At 54.9% G+C, this 18,237-nt stretch overlaps 1 protein-coding gene across 1 annotated transcript; it reads left to right on the top strand.

Annotated features, from left to right (window-relative positions):
- Positions 1 to 1,543: 1,543 nt before the first annotated feature.
- Wnt10a (Wnt family member 10A) lies at positions 1,544 to 16,455 on the top strand. Its single transcript, XM_070016919.1, has 4 exons — positions 1,544 to 2,128; positions 3,127 to 3,389; positions 11,555 to 11,934; positions 14,177 to 16,455. The coding sequence occupies exons 1-4, from the start codon at positions 2,016 to 2,018 to the stop codon at positions 14,672 to 14,674; spliced, it is 1,254 nt and encodes a 417-aa protein (XP_069873020.1). The 5' UTR covers positions 1,544 to 2,015; the 3' UTR covers positions 14,675 to 16,455.
- Positions 16,456 to 18,237: the final 1,782 nt, after the last annotated feature.

Raw genomic sequence — 18,237 nt, 5'->3', positions numbered from 1 at the left:
AACCTACCCCCTTTTTCAAACTCTAGCCCCAAGATGTTCCTGCTCCCCTCCCTGAAGCACAGTGGGGAAGAGAGGGGAGGGCAGGGGGTGGTTAGGGTCAAACAAGGCTCTGGCTGACGCAGTCTGCTTCCTGCCCCCGGCTGTTTTCCTGCTGTCCAGCCAGACTGCTCCCCTATTACCCTACCCCCACCCCCAGCAGCCTCAAGCCCTTAATTCCTGACAGCTGCGGTGGCTGCTGCAGGCAAAGATGGGGGGATACTGGGGGAGTATGCATCGGCCTGCTGTTGCTCAGGCCATCCCCACCACCTGACAGTCTGGGGACAAGAAAGGCCCCTCCTCTCTCCTCCAATTCCCCAAGGATGGGCAATTCCAGGAATGGGCCCCTTCTGACTCAGAGCCCAGAGGCTCTGGTAGTTCTGTCCCTAAGCCAGGAGGATTTCTCTTCAGGGAGAGGGGACAAGAGGGGGAGGAGGGGGAGGGATATGTGTGGTGGGTGGGAGGCTTGTGCCCATTTTACAGCACTAAGGAGCAAGATTTATTATCAGAGCCAAGATTAGAGCCTAAAACAGAAGCCATCGCCTCCAGCCCTTGGTTTCTCAGGCCTCACCTGGGCTAAAAACAGTTGCCCTGTATGGAGGAGGGGCCTGGTATTCTGCTAAGGAAGAAAGGAGCTCAGAAAGCCATCGCCAGAGCAAAACTCAGACCATGCCTGGGGAGACAGACAGCACTCATGTAAGGACCATAGCTGCTAGGCTGGGAGTCCGGGGAAGTGGATCAGTTCCAACTCTTTCACTCATTAGCTGTGTCATCTTAAGTAAGTCATGACCCTCTCTGAGTCTTAGTATCTTGTGAAAGATACTAAAGGGCGGGGGGAGGCTAAATAAAATGATCACAAAACTTGCTTCTAGGAGTAAGGTCTCTCAAATGCCCCCTCCCCCAACCAGGGTGCTTGGCTCCCTAAGGAAGCATTTACTAGAGATCTGGCGCTCTGGCCTTTTAGTGGACCGGTGCCGAGGTGAGGTGGGCCTCATTCACTCCATTTCTGAAGGGGGCAGAGGTACCTCTTTAAGGTCACACAGCAAAGGGCAGGACAAGCCAGAGGCTGTCAAATCCCTTCCTAGGACCCCACACCTGCTTCCCCAGGCAGGCAGGCTGGTGTAGGGGTGGGGGTGGGGTCCCTTCTGATCCATGGAGGCAGGGGGCAGCCCCCCTCTCCCGTCCCCCCCCCCCGCAGGTGTGTGCTGGCTGGGGTGGGGCGGGACGCTCCCCAGCACTGCCTGTCTCAGCCTGACAGGCGTACACAGACCAGTCAGCCCTTCCGGCCCCTGCATCTCCCCAACTCCACTCCGGGTGCACCAACCCCAACACCTCTCCTCCGGCCTCTGCCCTCCGGCTCCCACCCCTGGTCTTCAGCAGTGGCCTAGCGACGCGCACACGCCTCCACCCCGTGACGTCACGTGGGGAAGAGCTCTAAGACACTACATGGGTGTGGGGGGGGGGAGGCGGCAGAGCGCCCCAGCTTGGGAGTCAGGACAGTCACACATTCTCCGGGCTGTGGGGCTGGGCGCAGCCAGCGTCGCCCCCCCTGCACCCCTTCCGCCCTCCGCGCGCACCCTGGGACGCGCAGGCTCTCCAGCGCTGCGCTTGGGGGGGGGACTCCTCGGCACCCCAGCCTTGAGTCCCCAGCCTGCTGCACCTCCGGGGGTCCCCCCCCCTCCTAGCCGCCAGAGACACCAGGAGTTGTCGCAAGGGGGCCTCGGGAAATTCCCTGGACCCCTGTGCCAGGAGGTGCCCGGCTCGCCCGCTCCCCACCCACACCCCCCCGAGGGCGGTGCCGGGGGCGCTGCCCCATGGTGCGGGGAGGCGGGCGCCGTCTGCTCCAGGAGCCGTGACCTGAGTCGGAGCTGTGTGTCGCAGCCGCCCCGACCCCTGCTGATCATGCGTCGTCGTCCCTGGCTTGCCAGTCCCGCCGGGCTGTGAGCCCCTCATTCCCAGCCGGGCACGGCCCGCGCGCCATGGGCAGCGCCCACCCCCGCCCCTGGCTGCGGCTCCGACCCCGGCCCCAGCCGCGGCCTGAGCTCTGGGCGCTCCTGTTCTTCCTACTGCTGCTGGCTGCCGCCGTGCCCAGGTGAGCCCTCACCTCATGCTCCGCCCTCCTGGAGAGCTGGGACCCCCGGGGCCGGGGCCTCTGGCGCGCCTGCGGGCGCTGGGATCCTGAAACCAGGGAGGGACAGCGAAATGCTGGTCTCCAGGGAGTGAGCCAGTTCCCTGAGAGGAGGGGGTTGGACTGGTGACAGGATATGGGCAGAGTCCAGGGAGACAGGGCAGTGCCCAGGGGAGTGATGGCAACTAGGAGGGGAGGTGAATGTGGAGGGAGGGAGTTCCTGCCGTCCTGGCTGAACACCCCCACCCCCACCCCCTAACTCCAGGCATAAACTCAAACTACCAGTTCCACCTGGCAGATCCACCCCCAACAGGGGCTCTGGGACTGGGAGGTGGTATCCAATCCCAGGTGGGGTCAATGAGGGACTGCAGTCATAAAGGGTGTGTGCTGTGTGTGTGTGTGTGTGTATGTGTTCACGAACAAGTTGTGTTGGTACGTTGGTATGTATACATGCATGATGCTGAGTGCTCATGGGTCAATATAGAAAATAAACGTGTGTCTTTGTGTGTGTGTGGTGACGTGTGCACATGTGTTCCCAGGGCTGTCCACCACAGTGTTGTGATGTACTTGAGTCAATGTGACAGATGGCAGGCAACATGCTTGTGGGAGTGGGCTCAGTGGCAGGCATAGAGGATGAGTAGGTGGTGAGGAGGAGGAGGAGGAGGAAGAGGAAGAAGAGGAGGTGGAGGAGGAAGAGGAGGAGGAGGAGGAGGAGGAGGAGGAGGAGGAGGAGGAGGAGGAGGAGGAGGAGGAGGAGGAGGAGGAGGTGGTGGTGGTGGTGGTGGTGGTGGTGGTGGTGGATTGGTTGTGGTGGTGGTTAAAGAAAAGTGCACTGGTGGGCCCAGCCTCCTGAACTGGGAGTTGGAGTAGAGTGTTTCTGGCCTTTGAGGCGGGTGTTATTAACTGAGGCCCTCATGTTTTCACCCCCCCATGCTTACCCACCCCACCCTACATGCCTGCAGGTCAGCACCCAACGACATCCTGGGCCTCCGCCTTCCCCCAGAGCCTGTGCTCAACGCCAACACGGTGTGCCTGACATTGCCGGGCCTGAGCCGGCGGCAGATGGAGGTGTGTGTGCGTCACCCTGACGTGGCGGCCTCGGCCATCCAGGGCATCCAGATTGCCATCCATGAATGCCAACACCAGTTCCGGGACCAGCGCTGGAACTGTTCTAGCCTGGAGACTCGCAACAAGATTCCCTACGAGAGTCCCATCTTCAGCAGAGGTAGCTGCCCTCACCCCTGCTTTACCCTGCCCACCCAGCACCTCCACCCTAGAACCTGTTTGCCAGCCATCCCTAACTGACTATCAAGCTGGCAGCCCCTCAAACCCTCACATCTGCCAGCCTTGCTGCTTTCTTGCTTCTTTCTAGTCTCTGGAAAGCCATGGGGGGAGGGGGGAACGTGCAGACAAATGGGACCAAAGTGGCTATGGCTGAGGGTTGGTGGCAGGTTCGATACCTGAGCGCTGGGCTCTGGAATTAGCCTGCCCTGTCAGTGACACTGCCTACCTCAGGCCCAGGAAATATGCCCATCTCTTACCTACCTCAAGCTGTGCTTTACTTAGCAAGCCACACCTAGGATAGAGGGCCTTCGAGGAGGCACCTACCATCAGCAGAGAGGGGGTAGGAATTTCCTGCCCAAGAGGAAGCACCAAGCATGGGCAGGTAGATGGTCTGTTCTTCTGCAAAAGCTCTGTCGGCAGGGTCCACCACCAAGCTTCGGAACCAGGGCACTGGGTGTGTGCCAGCTTTGGCATGGTGGCACAACAGTCCTGTCAACCCCTCACAGCTCCAAGGTGCACAGACTGCAGCCCACACTTTGTCCTCTTTCCTTGATTTCCGGGTGACCCACGGCCTACCCAGACAATCCCTAGAGGGGTCTGGAGACAGCAGGAAGGCTTGTAACCCACTTTGACTTATGCCTACCTCCCAATCTATCATAGGCTTTGAATCAGGTCTTTGGGGGGGGGAGGGCAAAATGGTGCCTTATTTCCTGAATTTGCCTAGCTGGGTATTTACCTGGGATCCTCTCCCAGCTGCTTGGACGGGACAGGTAGCACTCCATTCTAGGGACTTGCCCCTAATCCTAGTTGATAGCAGAAGAGGTCAGTCAGCAGGGGGAATGCCCAAATATTAAGTCGCCTCCCTCGGGGCCTGAGGTTTCTGGGGTGGAGCGAGTCAGGTTTCTGTGCACCTCAACTTCAGAAAGAATCCAGCCAAAGCCTTTCCCTTCTTTCCGGGACCCTTGCGCTTTACATCTCTTGGGCCCCCAAGTGAGAGGCCACCCCAGCCTTCGGCAGCCCGGCCCCGGGCCGCCGCCCCGCCTCTGCGCGCTCCCTCCTCCCTCCCCCGCGCGCCCGGGGCGCTGTTTCTACCCGGCCGAGCCCAGCCCGACGCGTGTGGCGGCATGCAGCCGCGAACTAATCCCCGCGGGCCGCGGCAGACGGCTCCTGCCCCTGCCGCGCAGCTCTCCGAGGAGAGGGTGCCCCCAGCCCCCTCTCGCCCCGCGATCTCACCGCTCGCGCCCCGCACGGCCTCGCCACCGTCCCGCCGCAGCTGTCTGGGGACCCCACCCCAACCCCTGCCGTCAGGCCAGCCCCGCGCCCCGCCCCGCCCCGCAGCGCGCGCGCGCTTAGCTGACACCAAGTGGCCAGGCCTTGGCTTCTTCCAAGCACGGGCACGGGCCGCTCCAGGCTGACGCTCCCCGCCGCCAACGAGCGCTCGCTCCCCAGCTTGGGATTCGAGATCCTTCGCTCTCCCCAAAGCCTGCATTTCTCGCTGACCCTCGGGTCCCCAAGGGGACTCCGCAGCCCTGGCTTCCGTTCCGGCTCACTTAGGGACGCGGGCCGGCGCTGGGGTTCTCACCCCTGCCGCTTCGGATGAGGCTGGGCGAGCTCTTCCGCCCTCTCCCTGGCCTCGGTGTCCCCTCTGGTCATTCCCGATCCCTCTAGACTGAGCGAGCCCAGGCGTCCTGGTTTGGCTCCTGGTTCTGGCCCGTGTGGCCTGGAGAAGGACCTGGGGTCTTTGAAGCTTGGGGGCGAGTTTGGAGCGGTGGAACCGCGAGGCTTTGGCGCAGCGCCAGGTGCTCCTGGGTTCACCTGCAGTTTAATAAGCGGGAGGTGAGCTGGGGGGACCGTGGGGGGGGGGGGGAGGTTAGGGGTGGAGTGGGGGGAGACTTGCCGGGGCTAGCCGGGGCGGGGCGGCGCCCAGCGCCAGGAGGGGGCGGGACTGAAGCTCCTGGGTTCCTTCCCCGGCCCGGAACACCGCCCCACCTCCCTGGCTTCTGCCCCCCCCCCCCCCCGCCGTTGCAACACCTCATTTCTACCTCTCCCTCCTCAGAGGAGGCGACTTGGAAAGAAAACTGCCACTCCCCCTTCTCCACCTTGCCACCCCCGTGTCTGCCTGCCACCACATCTGAATCTGTCCTTCTGGGTCATTTCCTGGCCCATTTTGGACCTCTCTGCCAGAGCTACCTAAATTTGAACCCTGTAAAGCTACTCGTGGTGTGTTTTGTCTCTGCCAGTCTGGTATCTTTCCTGGTTCTCTCTCCAGCTAGGTATGGATTGATCATTGTGAAGTCAGGTGACCTTGCCTTCCCCCAAGGATATCCTGGGGTTGACACTTCATCTGTTCTAGGCTGCCAAAAGAGTTCTCTTTAAGTGAAGTCTGCCATGTTTGAATTTCCAAGACTACTAAGCAGCATGGATTCTTTGTGTTTTCCTTAAGGCTGCTATGGTCACCTGATTGTCCTGACACCTTTCCCCAAGATGGTCTGAGCTGGAGAAAAGGGTCTGATAAATGAGGTGCTTGAGCAGTCAGCGTAGACTACACTGGGAATGAAATAGTACTTTACCTAGCCAAAGACAGGTTCTAAGGCCAGAAGGAGGGTAGGGACAAGCACAGAGGTCTTGGGGGGCGGGGGGAAGGTACTGTCCCTGAGCTTCTTCTGCTCACTCTACCACTTGAGAAAGAGCACCCCTTCTGGCTTTTTCTGCTTATGTGGTACTGAGGAACTGAACCCAGGGCTTCACACATGCTAGGCAAAGCACAAACCACATTCCAGTCTGGTATTCCTATTTATTTATTTATGTATTTATTTTATTGCCCTAGGGACCCAGATACATTGGTCACTGGGCCTGAGACTGCATAGAATGTATCTGTTGGTGAGGAACATAAAACCTTTCTATCTCTTTCTTGCAGGAGGTAGGGACAGGAGGGAAAATTGTGGCAGGAGCTGCTGGGGGATGGAGTCAAGCACTGGTCTGGGCAGAAAAGTGAGATCAGGGAGAGGCTGGAGGAGCTGTTTGTGAAATATGCAACGCAGGTCTCGGGAGCCACCACAGCTTAGGTATTGCCATCTCGAAGGCCCAGACCTACTTGGAACAGGTGAAAAAACTGGATCTGAGGCCCTACAGGAAGCCAGGCTCTCAGCCCAGAGGAACATAGCCTTTGCTCTCTAAGATTTGGCTCTTTTCCTGCTGACCTTTTTACTTATAGGACTTGGAGTGTGTGGTGGCACTGAGATGGGGAAACCAAGACACGCAATCATTTCCTAGGATCACTTAAGGTCCTATGATTCTTTTGACACTCAGTAAATCAGCAAATGTATCAGACATTTGCTGAGTATTGAGCATTGTTCTCAAACACTTTATCTATGATTTGGGGCCCTTAAATAGTCCCCACAGGCTAGGTCCTGTTACTATCTTTATTTTACAAATGAAGTTAAGAGAGGATTGCAATTTGCCATTCATTGAACAAATTGTAAGTGAACCGTGGAGCCAGGACCCACCTGACTTTAGAGTTTGTGCCCAACCCCCTGCTATACTATACTGCTTCCAAAGTTGCAAGGCCAGCTTGAACACCCACCATGTACACAGAGGTGAGCCAGTGCAGTCGGATTGTACTCCAAGACATAAACCTGATATGCATGCTCCCCCACACACCTACTCATGTTTGTGCAACCATGTAGCCCCAGCCATTGTCATGCCTAAGTGTTCCCACATGCACAAAATTCATTCTCTTCCCTCCCCCTCCCCCCTGCCCCCCTTGCCCTCTCTTCCTCCCTCCCTCTCACTGACTAGGCACACCAGCGCATGAATTATTAGCATGGAAGGAATGGAGACCAGACTTCTCTTTCCTCCCTCTTTGATTAGAAGGGGAGGAGCTTTAGCTTCTCTAACCCCTAACCCCTCCTAGTTCCCTGCTGGCCCCTGAATCTTCTTTCTTCTACACTCTCTATCCCTCTAAGCCTCCTTCCCTAGCCGTTTCCTGGCTGTTGGCTGCATGCAGCCTGTAGCAGCAGCTGACTCCACTTAGATGCTGGCAGTCCCTGTCCCAGATCAAAGGGAGGGCGGCTAATTGTGCGTCTTAACAAGACACCCCCCCTTCTGCTCCGGGCAGCCCAGCTGGCCATGGCCCCACCCCTTTCCCCCTCCAGCTGGCCAGATGGCACAGTGCCTGTCTGCCCCAGACAGTCGGGGGCAGGATCGAAACTGGGGCCCTGAACAGGAGCTGGGGACAGACCCAGTGGGCTGGACTTCTCTGACGCCTGATACTTGTGGCAGAGAGGGTGGCTAAACAGGCCCTGCCTGGTCACCTCCGCACGTGGCTGTGACAGCTGTCAGAGGCCATGGGGGTGTGTGGGAGGAGGTCTCTTGAGCTACATGGAGTAGGATGTTCTGTGCAAGCTGTAAGTTTACATTTCTCCATGTCCCTCCAAGCCTGCCCTTGAACTTGACAGAGCCTGGAAGATGGTAGTTGGCCCTGCACACTCCCCTTGACCCTCTTCTTGCACTCCCTAGTGCCAAAAGTAGACAGGGACTTGGAACTGAACTACCAGGGCTTGGGCTCCCCCATTTTCCATAGTATATGCTTGTGTGTTTGGTAGTAGCTGTGGTATGTGTGTGTGTGGAGGGGAGGGTGATTTCTGAGATTTGAGTATTGCCATGTGTACTAAAGCAGGCTGATGATTCCCCTAGCAATAAGAGAAGTACTCTGAGTTCCCATGATAAAATGCAGGGTGTACTTCCCAGAGACTTGGGATCTATCCTCCTTCCCTAAGGGGGAAGGGCCTAAGGGCTCTGCCACCCCATAGCTGTTTCTGCTCCTCTGAAGAAGAAGCTCCTGCCAATTCCCAGCATCCTCTTTGAAGGCTCTAGCATAATCCTTTCCCCTCAAAGCGGCTCCTCATTGGGCTTCTTATGGATAAAGGTACCAAGAGACCATGAACTAAAATGAGAAGCTAGAGAGGGAAAGCCTGATTCCTAGTCTTCCAGTAATCTGAATGGTTTAGTTTAGAAATGGATCATGAGCTTCTGCACTCTGATCAAAGGATCAAGGTGAAACAATGATCTCAAAGTGTAGCAGGGTTCACTGAGGTCAGCAAAAAGAACTTCTCAATAATAACGGATGTTTACTTAGCATTTACTATGAGTAAGGCAGTATTCTAAGCATGTTAATTTATTTAACTGACCTTAACTTATTTAATTTGTGTGAGGTATGTGTGTGTGTGTATGTGTGTTCACACATGCTGGTCCTGGGGCTTGAACTCCGGATTGGAGTATTATCCCTGAGCTTTTCCGCTCAAGGCTAGTGTCTACCACTTGAGCCACAGCTCCACTTCCAGCTTTTTTGGTAGCTAGTTAGAGATAAGAGACTCAAATTTTCCTTCCCCTGGCTGGCTTCAAACCGTGGTCCTCAATCTAAGCCTCCTGAATAGCTAAGATTACAAGTGTGAGCCACCAGTGCCTGGCTTTAATTCTTAGCACAACAATGAGGCATAACAGTTTTACAGGTGAAGAAGCTGAGGGTAGTTAAGACATTTGGCCATGATTATATAGCTATTATCGACTACTAAGTGGAAGTACCAGGTTTGAACCTAGGTAATCTGGCTCCAGAGTGCAATTCTTAAATACTAAACATCTTGTAGTATCTGTATTATTATTATTATTATCATCATCATCATCATCATCATCATTATTATTATTATTATTGCAGGAGGACTGAGCTCTGTGATACTGAGGGTAAGGATTAAGAAGGCTGGGATTTCTGTCCAGTCCTGATTAGTTCTCTAAGGTCTGTGAGACCTCTGAAAGCATGTTCTTCCAAGTCTTTCATGCTGAGGTGGAAGGACCCAGAGTTTTTGTTTCCTCTGAATATCTGGCCTCTCCCAAGATCATGAGCCTTCTTCCAGGTTTTGGGCTTCTAGTACAGGGACCCATGGAACAGCTGGAATCTCTTCCCTCTGTGTGGGCTGTTCTTACGCCCCAGCTTCTCCATTGCCTGCCCTGTCTGGGGTCCAGAGCTTGTTGGAGACATGTACTACAAACTGTTCCTATCTAGTCTTTTCTTGGACACAAAATAATCAAGAAATATTCAGCTTATCTAAGCATGGAGATACATACCTCTTATACTGGCTACTCTAGAGGCCAACCCAGGAAGAAAAAAAAAAGAGAGAAGGGATCCTAGTTCAACAACAAAATGCACAACAAAAAGGGCTAGGGCTGGAGTCATAGCTGAAATGGTTTTACCTGGAATGCTCAAGGCCTAGGGGGTTCAATCCTCACTATTATGAGGAGAAGAAGAAGGTGGAGGAGGAAAAAGAAAAAGAGTGTCAAGAAGGCTGGGAATGTGGCCTAATGGGAGAGTGCTTGCCTAGCATGCATGAAGCCCTGGGTTCAGTTCCTCAGTACCACATAAACAGAAAAAGCCGGAAGTGGCACTGTGGCTCAAGTGGTAGAGAAGCTTTGAGCAAAGAGAAGCTTAGGGACAGTGCCAGACCCTGAGTTTAAGCCCCAAGATTGGAAAGAAAGAAGAAAAAGAAAAGAAAAGAGAGAGAAAGAAAGAGAGAGAAAGAGAGAAAGAGAGAAAGAGAGAAAGAAAGAAAGAAAGAAAGAAAGAAAGAAAGAAAGAAAGAAAGAAAGAAAGAAAGAAAGAAAGGAAGGAAGGAAGGAAGGAAGGAATGGAAAGAAAGAAAGAGAGAGAAAGAAAGAAAGAGAGAGAGAAAGAAAGAAAGAAAGAGAAAGAAAGAGAAAGAGAGAGGGAAAGAAAGAAAGGAGAAAGAAAACAAAAAAAGTACCAGGGATAGGCTGAGATCTGAGGCTTTCTTTCCTTCCTTCCTTCCTTCCTTCCTTCCTTCCTTCCTTCCTTCCTTTCTTTCTTTCTTTCTTTCTTTCTTTCTTTCTTTCTTTCTTTCTTTCTTTCTTTCTTTCTTTCTTTCTTTCTTTCTTTCTCCCCCCCTCTCTTTCATCACAGTACCACTTCTGGATTTTTCTGTTTCTCAGCTTGGACAGGGAAGTCCATGAAACTCTTATCTCCAATAAACTACCCCCTACCCCTAAAAAAGTCAGAAGTGGAGCTCTGGCTCAAGTTAGCCTTTAGCAAAAAAGAAGCTTAGAGACAGTGCCTAGGCCCTGAGTACAAGTTCCAGGGCTGGCACAAGGAAGGAAGGAAGGAAGGAAGGAAGGGAGGGAGGGGAAAAGAATGAAGGAAGGAAGGAGGAAGAGAAAGGAGGAAGAGGAGAAAAATAGGAGGAATCCCTTGTCTGCTGGTCTGAGGGATGAACTTATCCCTGAAAGTTGGCCATTGGCCACCCACAGGTCCAGGGCATTCCTAGATGGTCCAAGCTGAAGCATGAAGAAGGAAACACTGTGGACAAGGAGTGATTCAGTCAAGGAGAAAGACAGTCCTTGTCCCTCCTGAGTATATAGTGAAAGGTGACTTCCCCTTCTGTGTTCAACACTACTAGTATTGGATTCACCTATATCATCACAAACAGGCAGGGTGGCTCTCAGGCCTGTCCTGTGGACCAGGGGTGGAGATAGTTCTTAGGCTGGACCTATGGTAGACTCACACCAGAAGGCAACCTTGGGGTAGGGTTCTGTAGTAGCAGACTATCTATCTGGCTTTACTCCCCGCCTCCTGCCCACTGGCATCTCTTGGGGCCTAGAATTCCATCACAGTTAATTTACTCTTTAGGTTAAACCTTGCCTTCTTTCTCTAGGCTATTTTAAAATTACAGATATCACCATAAAGGCAATAGATTAAGTCCTTGATCCGAAAAAGAATGTGTTTACTCGATACTTTCTGCCCTAGAGGAGAGAAACACAAATTCTGAACTTGCTAAGGGTAATGCTAGTAAGGGGGAGAGAGGGTAATGGGGCCGTTGTAAAAAGAAGAGTGCTCAGGGGGAAACATCTTCACTCTATCCTGTGTGCAGAATGCCGGCTTTTGGTTAGATTTCTGCCCTTTTTGGAATCTGCCCTAGACTACCCCCTCGCTGGGCCTCAGTTTCTCCTTGATGTAACAAGTTTGGACCGGGTGGGTAGAAAAAAAAGTATGGGATGTCGTGGCCTCTCCAACGTCTCTGTTTTCTGGGTCACTAACTGCAGGTTTCCGAGAGAGCGCTTTCGCCTACGCCATCGCCGCAGCTGGAGTGGTGCACGCGGTGTCCAACGCCTGCGCCCTGGGCAAACTTCGAGCCTGCGGTTGCGATGCGTCGCGACGCGGGGACGAGGAGGCCTTCCGTCGCAAGCTGCACCGCCTGCAGCTGGACGCGCTGCAGCGCGGTAAAGGCCTGAGCCATGGGGTCCCAGAACACCCTGCCCTGCCTCCTGCCAGCCCAGGCCTGCAGGACTCTTGGGAGTGGGGCGGCTGCAGCCCCGATGTAGGCTTCGGGGAGCGCTTCTCTAAGGACTTTCTAGACTCCCGGGAGCCTCATAGAGACATCCACGCCCGCATGAGGCTCCACAACAACCGAGTTGGGAGGCAGGTGAGAGCCCCATCCCACCCCAGACCCTCTCCCCATCCTTCTGCACAGGTTCTGTCTCCCTCCTCCCCCACCCCACCCCCAGTCCTTTCTCTTTTCTGGGGACTATTCTGCCTTCTCTTGATTCAGCAGTCTTCCCATTGCTCCCTCCTAATTCAGTCTGCTAGCATGCCTTGAGGATCTTCTGTGCACCAGGCAACAGGGGTTAGACAACCCTGCTGGGGCATCAGCACAGTCCCGCTGAGCAGCTTGCTCTTATTTCCTCTGGTGATCTTCAGACAAAGGACTGAACTGGCAGGAGCTAACTCAAAGGTCTAGGTCTGGGCTGCCATGCCTTCTCCTCCCCAATAGAGTCAGAAGATGGAACTTCATCTTGAGTCAGGTCCCCCAGCTCCATTGTTCCTTGGTCCCCTGTGGCTGTGGTTTTGGATCTCAAGCTTTCTGTATACATCTGGCATGAGTGATTCCTGCAGATTGAGAGGGCCAAGCAAGATTCCCTGAGCCACCCCTTCCCCACCTCCTGTGTTCCAGTTGCCTTCCTCCTGTCCTTTCTGCCCTCTGCCCTCGGATGCTCATACTACTACCATGCAAAAAGAAATTAAATACATGAATAAAAAGGAGAAGAAAGGGAAGAACTCTCTGCACAACAGACTGCATGTATTGAGTGCTTACTGTCAGACACCATCCTGAGCTCTTTACCTACTTAATCCTTTCAACTACCTTGGACAAGAGCCTTGCTACCAGCTACATGCTTAGATAGGGAAATCAGGGCCCAGATTGACCAAGAAGCTTGCCCAAGGTGATGCAACTAATGAGACAGTGACCGTTTCCCTGTGCACTCATACCCAGAGGTCCAGGCAATGCTGTAATTCCTTATTGGTCCTCTTGGAGCTCATCACCTTCTTTACTGGTTATTCCATCCCCATCCCTCCTCTTGGCCCGGCCTAGCCTGCTCAGGAAGCCTCATTCCTGGTTTCTCTTGCTCTTACTTTCCCTTGGCCTCCTAGCCCACTCCTTCTTCCTCCCACATAGATGCCTTAGCTGATTCAGCAATTGCCATCTTGAGTTTGAGGCAGGGTAAACTGAGGCACACCTACTCTCAGATCCTCCCCAGCCCTTCTCTGTGCCTGTGGCCCCTTTCCCAAGCTTCAATACCATCCCAGTCCTACCAACAGTGCCTCCTCCTCATCCTCGTTAAACTGGTTAATTAATGGCTGCTGCCTGTGAGAAGCAGATGTTCTGGAGCTGTTGGCCTGGGGAAGCATTGGGCTGTTTCCCACGTGGTGTTTGGCACCACAGGCTACACATGCAAGCGGTGTGGCCCTCTATGACCCAGAGGGGCAGGTTCTCCCTCTCCTATGGCCCTCCTGCCCAATTTGGGGGGTTCCAGATCCTTGTTCTTCCTGAGAAGTGTTCGAACAGTGAAGTGGTGGTGAGGGGAGGACGTGGCCAACTTCCTGTAGGATGTCTGGCAAGGATAATGCCAAGGAGTTCTTTGGGAGGAGGTTGGAGAGCAGGTTGAGCACTGGGTGGGAGGCAGGTAGGTTGTGTTCTCCATAACCATCTCCCTTGGTGGTCTAGGAACCTGTTTCTACTTTCTGACAGCCTGGTTGGCTCACTGCTCTCCCTCCTGTATTTAGATAGAGCTTTGGGGCCCCTGTGGCCACTCAACATAGGGCAGAATAACAATCCTGGTCAGTTTCATGGAGGAGGCACCCTACAAAGAGCTGTGTTCAGCATGGGAATGGTGGTGGTGATCAATCTTTCTCAGTCTTTCTAAGAGACCCTCCCCCCCAACTCCCTGCTCACAGCCTGGGGAAAGACCAGAGCCTTTGGGGCTGGGATGTAGTGAGGGCAGACAACCCCCTGCTTCTGGGATGGAGGGAGAGGGAATTCCCCCGAAGATCCGGGATCCCCAAGAGCTCAGGAATCTACAGCCCCCAGCTCCAAGGGGCCCCTGCAGCTGCGGGGGGAAAGGCAAGCCAGATAGGAAAAGAGCAGGAAGGAGGGAATTCCCCCAGGCCTAGCCTGGTGGGAGGTAGGTGGGAGGACAGCCGGGGAGTTTGGGTTGTTAAGCTCGGGAGTTGTGAGGCGCAGCTGGAGGGGCCGGGGATCAGTGATGGCATCTGTGCAATGGAGCTAGTTTCAAAAGCCCCTGACACCTCACAGTCCAGTTTCCGAGGCGAGAGGAGGGCCCGGGGATGGCCGCCCCGCGTCCCGCCTCACCTGCCTCCTCCTTCCGCAGGCGGTGATGGAGAACATGCGGCGAAAGTGCAAGTGCCACGGCACGTCGGGCAGCTGCCAGCTGAAGACGTGCTGGCAGGTGACGCCCGAGTTCCGCGCCGTGGGGGCGCTGTTGCGCAGCCGCTTCCACCGCGCCACGCTCATCCGGCCGCACAACCGCAACGGTGGCCAGCTGGAACCCGGCCCCGCGGGGGCACCCTCGCCGCCGCCGGGCATTCCGGGGCCGCGACGTCGGGCCAGCCCCGCTGACCTGGTCTACTTCGAGAAGTCGCCCGACTTCTGCGAGCGCGAGCCGCGCCTGGACTCGGCGGGCACCGTGGGCCGCCTGTGCAACAAGAGCAGCGCGGGCCCGGACGGCTGCGGCAGCATGTGCTGCGGCCGCGGCCACAACATCCTGCGCCAGACGCGCAGCGAGCGCTGCCACTGCCGCTTCCACTGGTGCTGCTTCGTGGTCTGCGAGGAGTGCCGCATCACCGAGTGGGTCAGTGTCTGCAAGTGAGCCTGATCCCGAGAGAGGGCCCCCTTCTAGAGCCTGGGCCCCTGCCGCCTGAGATCTGGGCGCCGGCACGGCATCTCCCTTGGCTCCTGGAGAGGGGGTGGCACCTCCCAGCTCTGAAAAATCTACAATCACCTGACAGTCCACGCCTATCTAAATCCCACTGCCCACTTCGATGGGCTCTGAGATTGATTGGTCTCCCCTCTTCCTGCCCCATACAAGTGTTAGCCAGGCAGCCCAGCCTCTCCGACCTATCTCCCCTTCCCCTGGAGTGGGAGAAAATGAACTGAAACGGATGGGCTGGGAGAGGAAGATTAAAAAGAGGAGCTGGACACAACTGAGCTGAAGTGGTTCTATAAAAGATCCCACACACGCTCCCTTGTCCCTCCATTTAGCAGATATTTATTTTTGCAATCTTTTCTATGGGTCTCGGGGGAGAGGAGAGGCCATCTTGGAGTTTACATGCTTGCTAAGGGAGCTGGACAATAAACCAATAAACATATCAGCAAGGGCATTTTCAGATAATGCTGTGGGCTATGAGGAAAATAAAGCAAGGGACCAATGGAGAGTGGAGAGGAGTGGGAGCCTTTCCTGTAAAGGCAAGAATGCTGAGACCTGCCACGTGGGAAAGAGAGCCATGCAGAGAAGGAAGGGAAGGGCTTCCTGGGTAGTGTCTGTGGGATGCCAAAGCAGAAGGGGAGAAGGAGCTCTGCTGTTGGAGAAACAGCAAAGAGGCCATTTGGACTGGAGAGAGACATCTAGGGGCCTATCCAGCAGCAGAAAAGCTAAGAGGGTATGTAAAGCTTGCATTATGTGTCTGTCTATGCCCACCTAAAGGAGTAGAGATTTTATTTAGGAAGAATGAGAATCTTCAGTCTTAAACAGAGACCCAGGAGATCAGTCCCATGGGTAACAGCTGGAAAGCTAAGTAAGGGGTTATAACAATCATACAAAACATAGTTGAACTGGATGGCAGTATTGGAGATGTTGAGAAAGGGCCAGATCCAGGGATCCAAGCGCTAGGTGCCAGGGCTCTAACCGCCCACTTTGTGCCTGAGCCCTCTGCCACAAGCCAGGACGAGTGGCCGTGCCCAGCAGCAACTGTCAGCAGAGACAGGAGGCACTCTGAGAGGAGTAATCCTGGGCAAGACCCAGCTCAACCCAGCCCAACGCCCCAGGGAGCAGGTGGGGCCAGGAGGTGCGGCTGGGAAGAGGCTGGTGGAGGAAGGCGGCAGACTCACTGTCTGGAGCTGGGCTCTGGAGAGCAGGCCAGGGAGGCAGGATGTGTAACTAAGACTCAGGAGGGTTAGGCTTTCAGGGTCTCTGGTGCCTCCAACTCAGGGTGCCCCTTAATCAGGTTAATAACCTCACATACATCTTGTGCCTCCATCAGGACACTGCTGAGCTAGAAGTGTAGGTCCAGGGTTGTGTTTTCCTTGGTTCCCATCTAGTGACATCCTGAAACAGACCCCCAAGATGGGGGTGGGGAGAGTAAGAACACAGTACTTAATTCATCTGGGCCTCTTGCTGCTTGTAGTTGGAGCCTTGCTGGCTGCTTGTTTATCCCCGAATGGCACCCCTCTTGATCAACCAGAAACTGATACTTTTCCTTTTGTCTTCTTCTCCAGGCTGGCTTGCACAAATCCTTTATATTTCCCTACCTCTGCCCCATCCTCCTTATCTGTGGGTGGAGGGAAAGTAAGAAGGATTATATATCCCTGTGGTTCCTCCAGCTGGGAGATTTGTCCCCATGAGTTTGTCTTCAACTCCTTACCCTCCAACTGCATCCTAGAAGTTCCTAGGCATGGCCAAGGCAGCAGGCCTTCTTGAAAGCTCCATTCTGCCACTTTTGTGAAGAACAGGGTTCTCTTCCTCTCTCCCATAGCCAGCATCACAGGCAGGCAGGGAGAGTCTTTGGGGAGGAGGGGTGCACAGGAGCAGCTAGACACACCTGCCTCATTCCTTTCCTCTTGTTCACCCAGCAGAGTAGTGGGGGCTGGGTTCCCTGCCCCCTCCCTCCATTCCAGGAAGGTGAGATGGGGGGGGCGGGAATTAGAGAGGTGGGATAGTACCATCACCCTAAGCAGTGTCCACTACAGCATTAGCCTTAGTCTCACCTTCCTCTGCCTTCCAGGCTTAAAGAGCTGAGGGAAGGGAGAGGGAGGGAGAACTCTAAGATCAAGTTGAAAGAATAAGGTAGGACAGTACAACAGAGCATACCACCTCTGGGGGGAAGAGTAGGTGACAGGGCAGAAGGCTGGGCATTGTATTGTGGGAGAGGGGACATGTTCTAGTGAGTCAAATCATAAAGATCTGATACAAGTTTACAAGTTAGTGTGGCTGGTTTAGAAGGGGAGGAAAAGTTGGGAAAGGGACAAGTAGAGTGTTGCCATTGGGTCAGAAGGTGGCTGAGCCCTGGGACCAAGGCTAGACTCCACAATGGGAAAGGGGTGTGTAGAAGTTGGAACTAGCCCTCATCAGAGATGTGGAGGTAGTGTGGGGGGTGGGTGGGAAAAACAAGATTCAAGAGGCACTGGGCTTATACATCTGGCAGAAGTGTGCAGCAGGAATCAATGTGCTGATCACAAAGAAAGGAAATGGGCTGAAATTAAGTGGGAGTTGAGATGGGAAGAACTTGGCAACAGTTTGGGAGATCAGAATGTGGCCAGAGATAATTCAGAAGGGAAGAGGACCTCCCTTGCCCCCAACATCTTTTACCTACGCAGACAGAAGTATTTGTAGGGTCTAATGGAGTCTAGATAGTCCCCAAAGGAGAGAGGGAGGGAGGGGAACTAACAAAATGAGGGTAGTGGACAGCGCCGAAGACAGTGGTGGGGTTAAGGGTGAGGGAGCAGCTGCCAGGCTGGAGGAGGATCAGAACGCAAGCATTCTGCTTTTCTGTCGCCAGGGCACCTTGGGAGGGGGCGGAGGGAGAGGCAGGCATTCAAAGGTAGACTTGGCAGTTGCAGGAATGCCACAAGAAGCAAGGTCAGGGCCATCCAGGCGCTCCCAGCTCCTCCCGAATCAATGATCCCAGCTAGCCCCTGGCAGGGGGCCCTTCCGCGTTGGAGAGTGGCCAGGCCCTGGTCGCGGAACCCATCTTTCTATCCCCCCCCCACTTCTCATGTGGTTGCCGGCAGCTGCCTGCGGTCGCCGCAGCCCCAGCGCTCAAGGCAAGGGGACTTTCCAACAGGGGAAAAAATGACTTAATGAGAGTGGGAGCCGGGGGCGGGAAGGACAGGTCCCTGTAATCACCGCTCCGCTGTGGGGCCTGCGCGCCTCTCGTCCTTCCCCAGCTTCCTGCTCCCAGCACCCCCCTTGGGTTCTGCTGGAGGTGGGGGGGGGAGGGGACCGGGCTGGTGACCGGGAGATCCCTTTTCAGGTCCGGCTCTCTAGGACTCTGGACTAGGCCTTTTCTGGGGTTTCCTATGTACGGAAGGTGGGACACCCCAGGATCCCTCTCTGGACCCTGTCCAGAAGCTGGGGTGGGGTGGGGTGGGCCAGGGCTCTTTTGCCCGTGGGTTAACATTGGGGTAGTCACAAGGGCCCTCAGCCACTTGGCCACT

This window comes from Dipodomys merriami, unplaced genomic scaffold, assembly GCF_024711535.1.
Source record: "Dipodomys merriami isolate MVZ:Mamm:240054 unplaced genomic scaffold, mDipMer1.0.p SCAF_1, whole genome shotgun sequence".
NCBI lineage: Eukaryota > Metazoa > Chordata > Mammalia > Rodentia > Heteromyidae > Dipodomys > Dipodomys merriami.
Note: the sequence above shows the minus strand (reverse complement) of the source record. Positions and strands in the feature narration are given on the sequence as shown.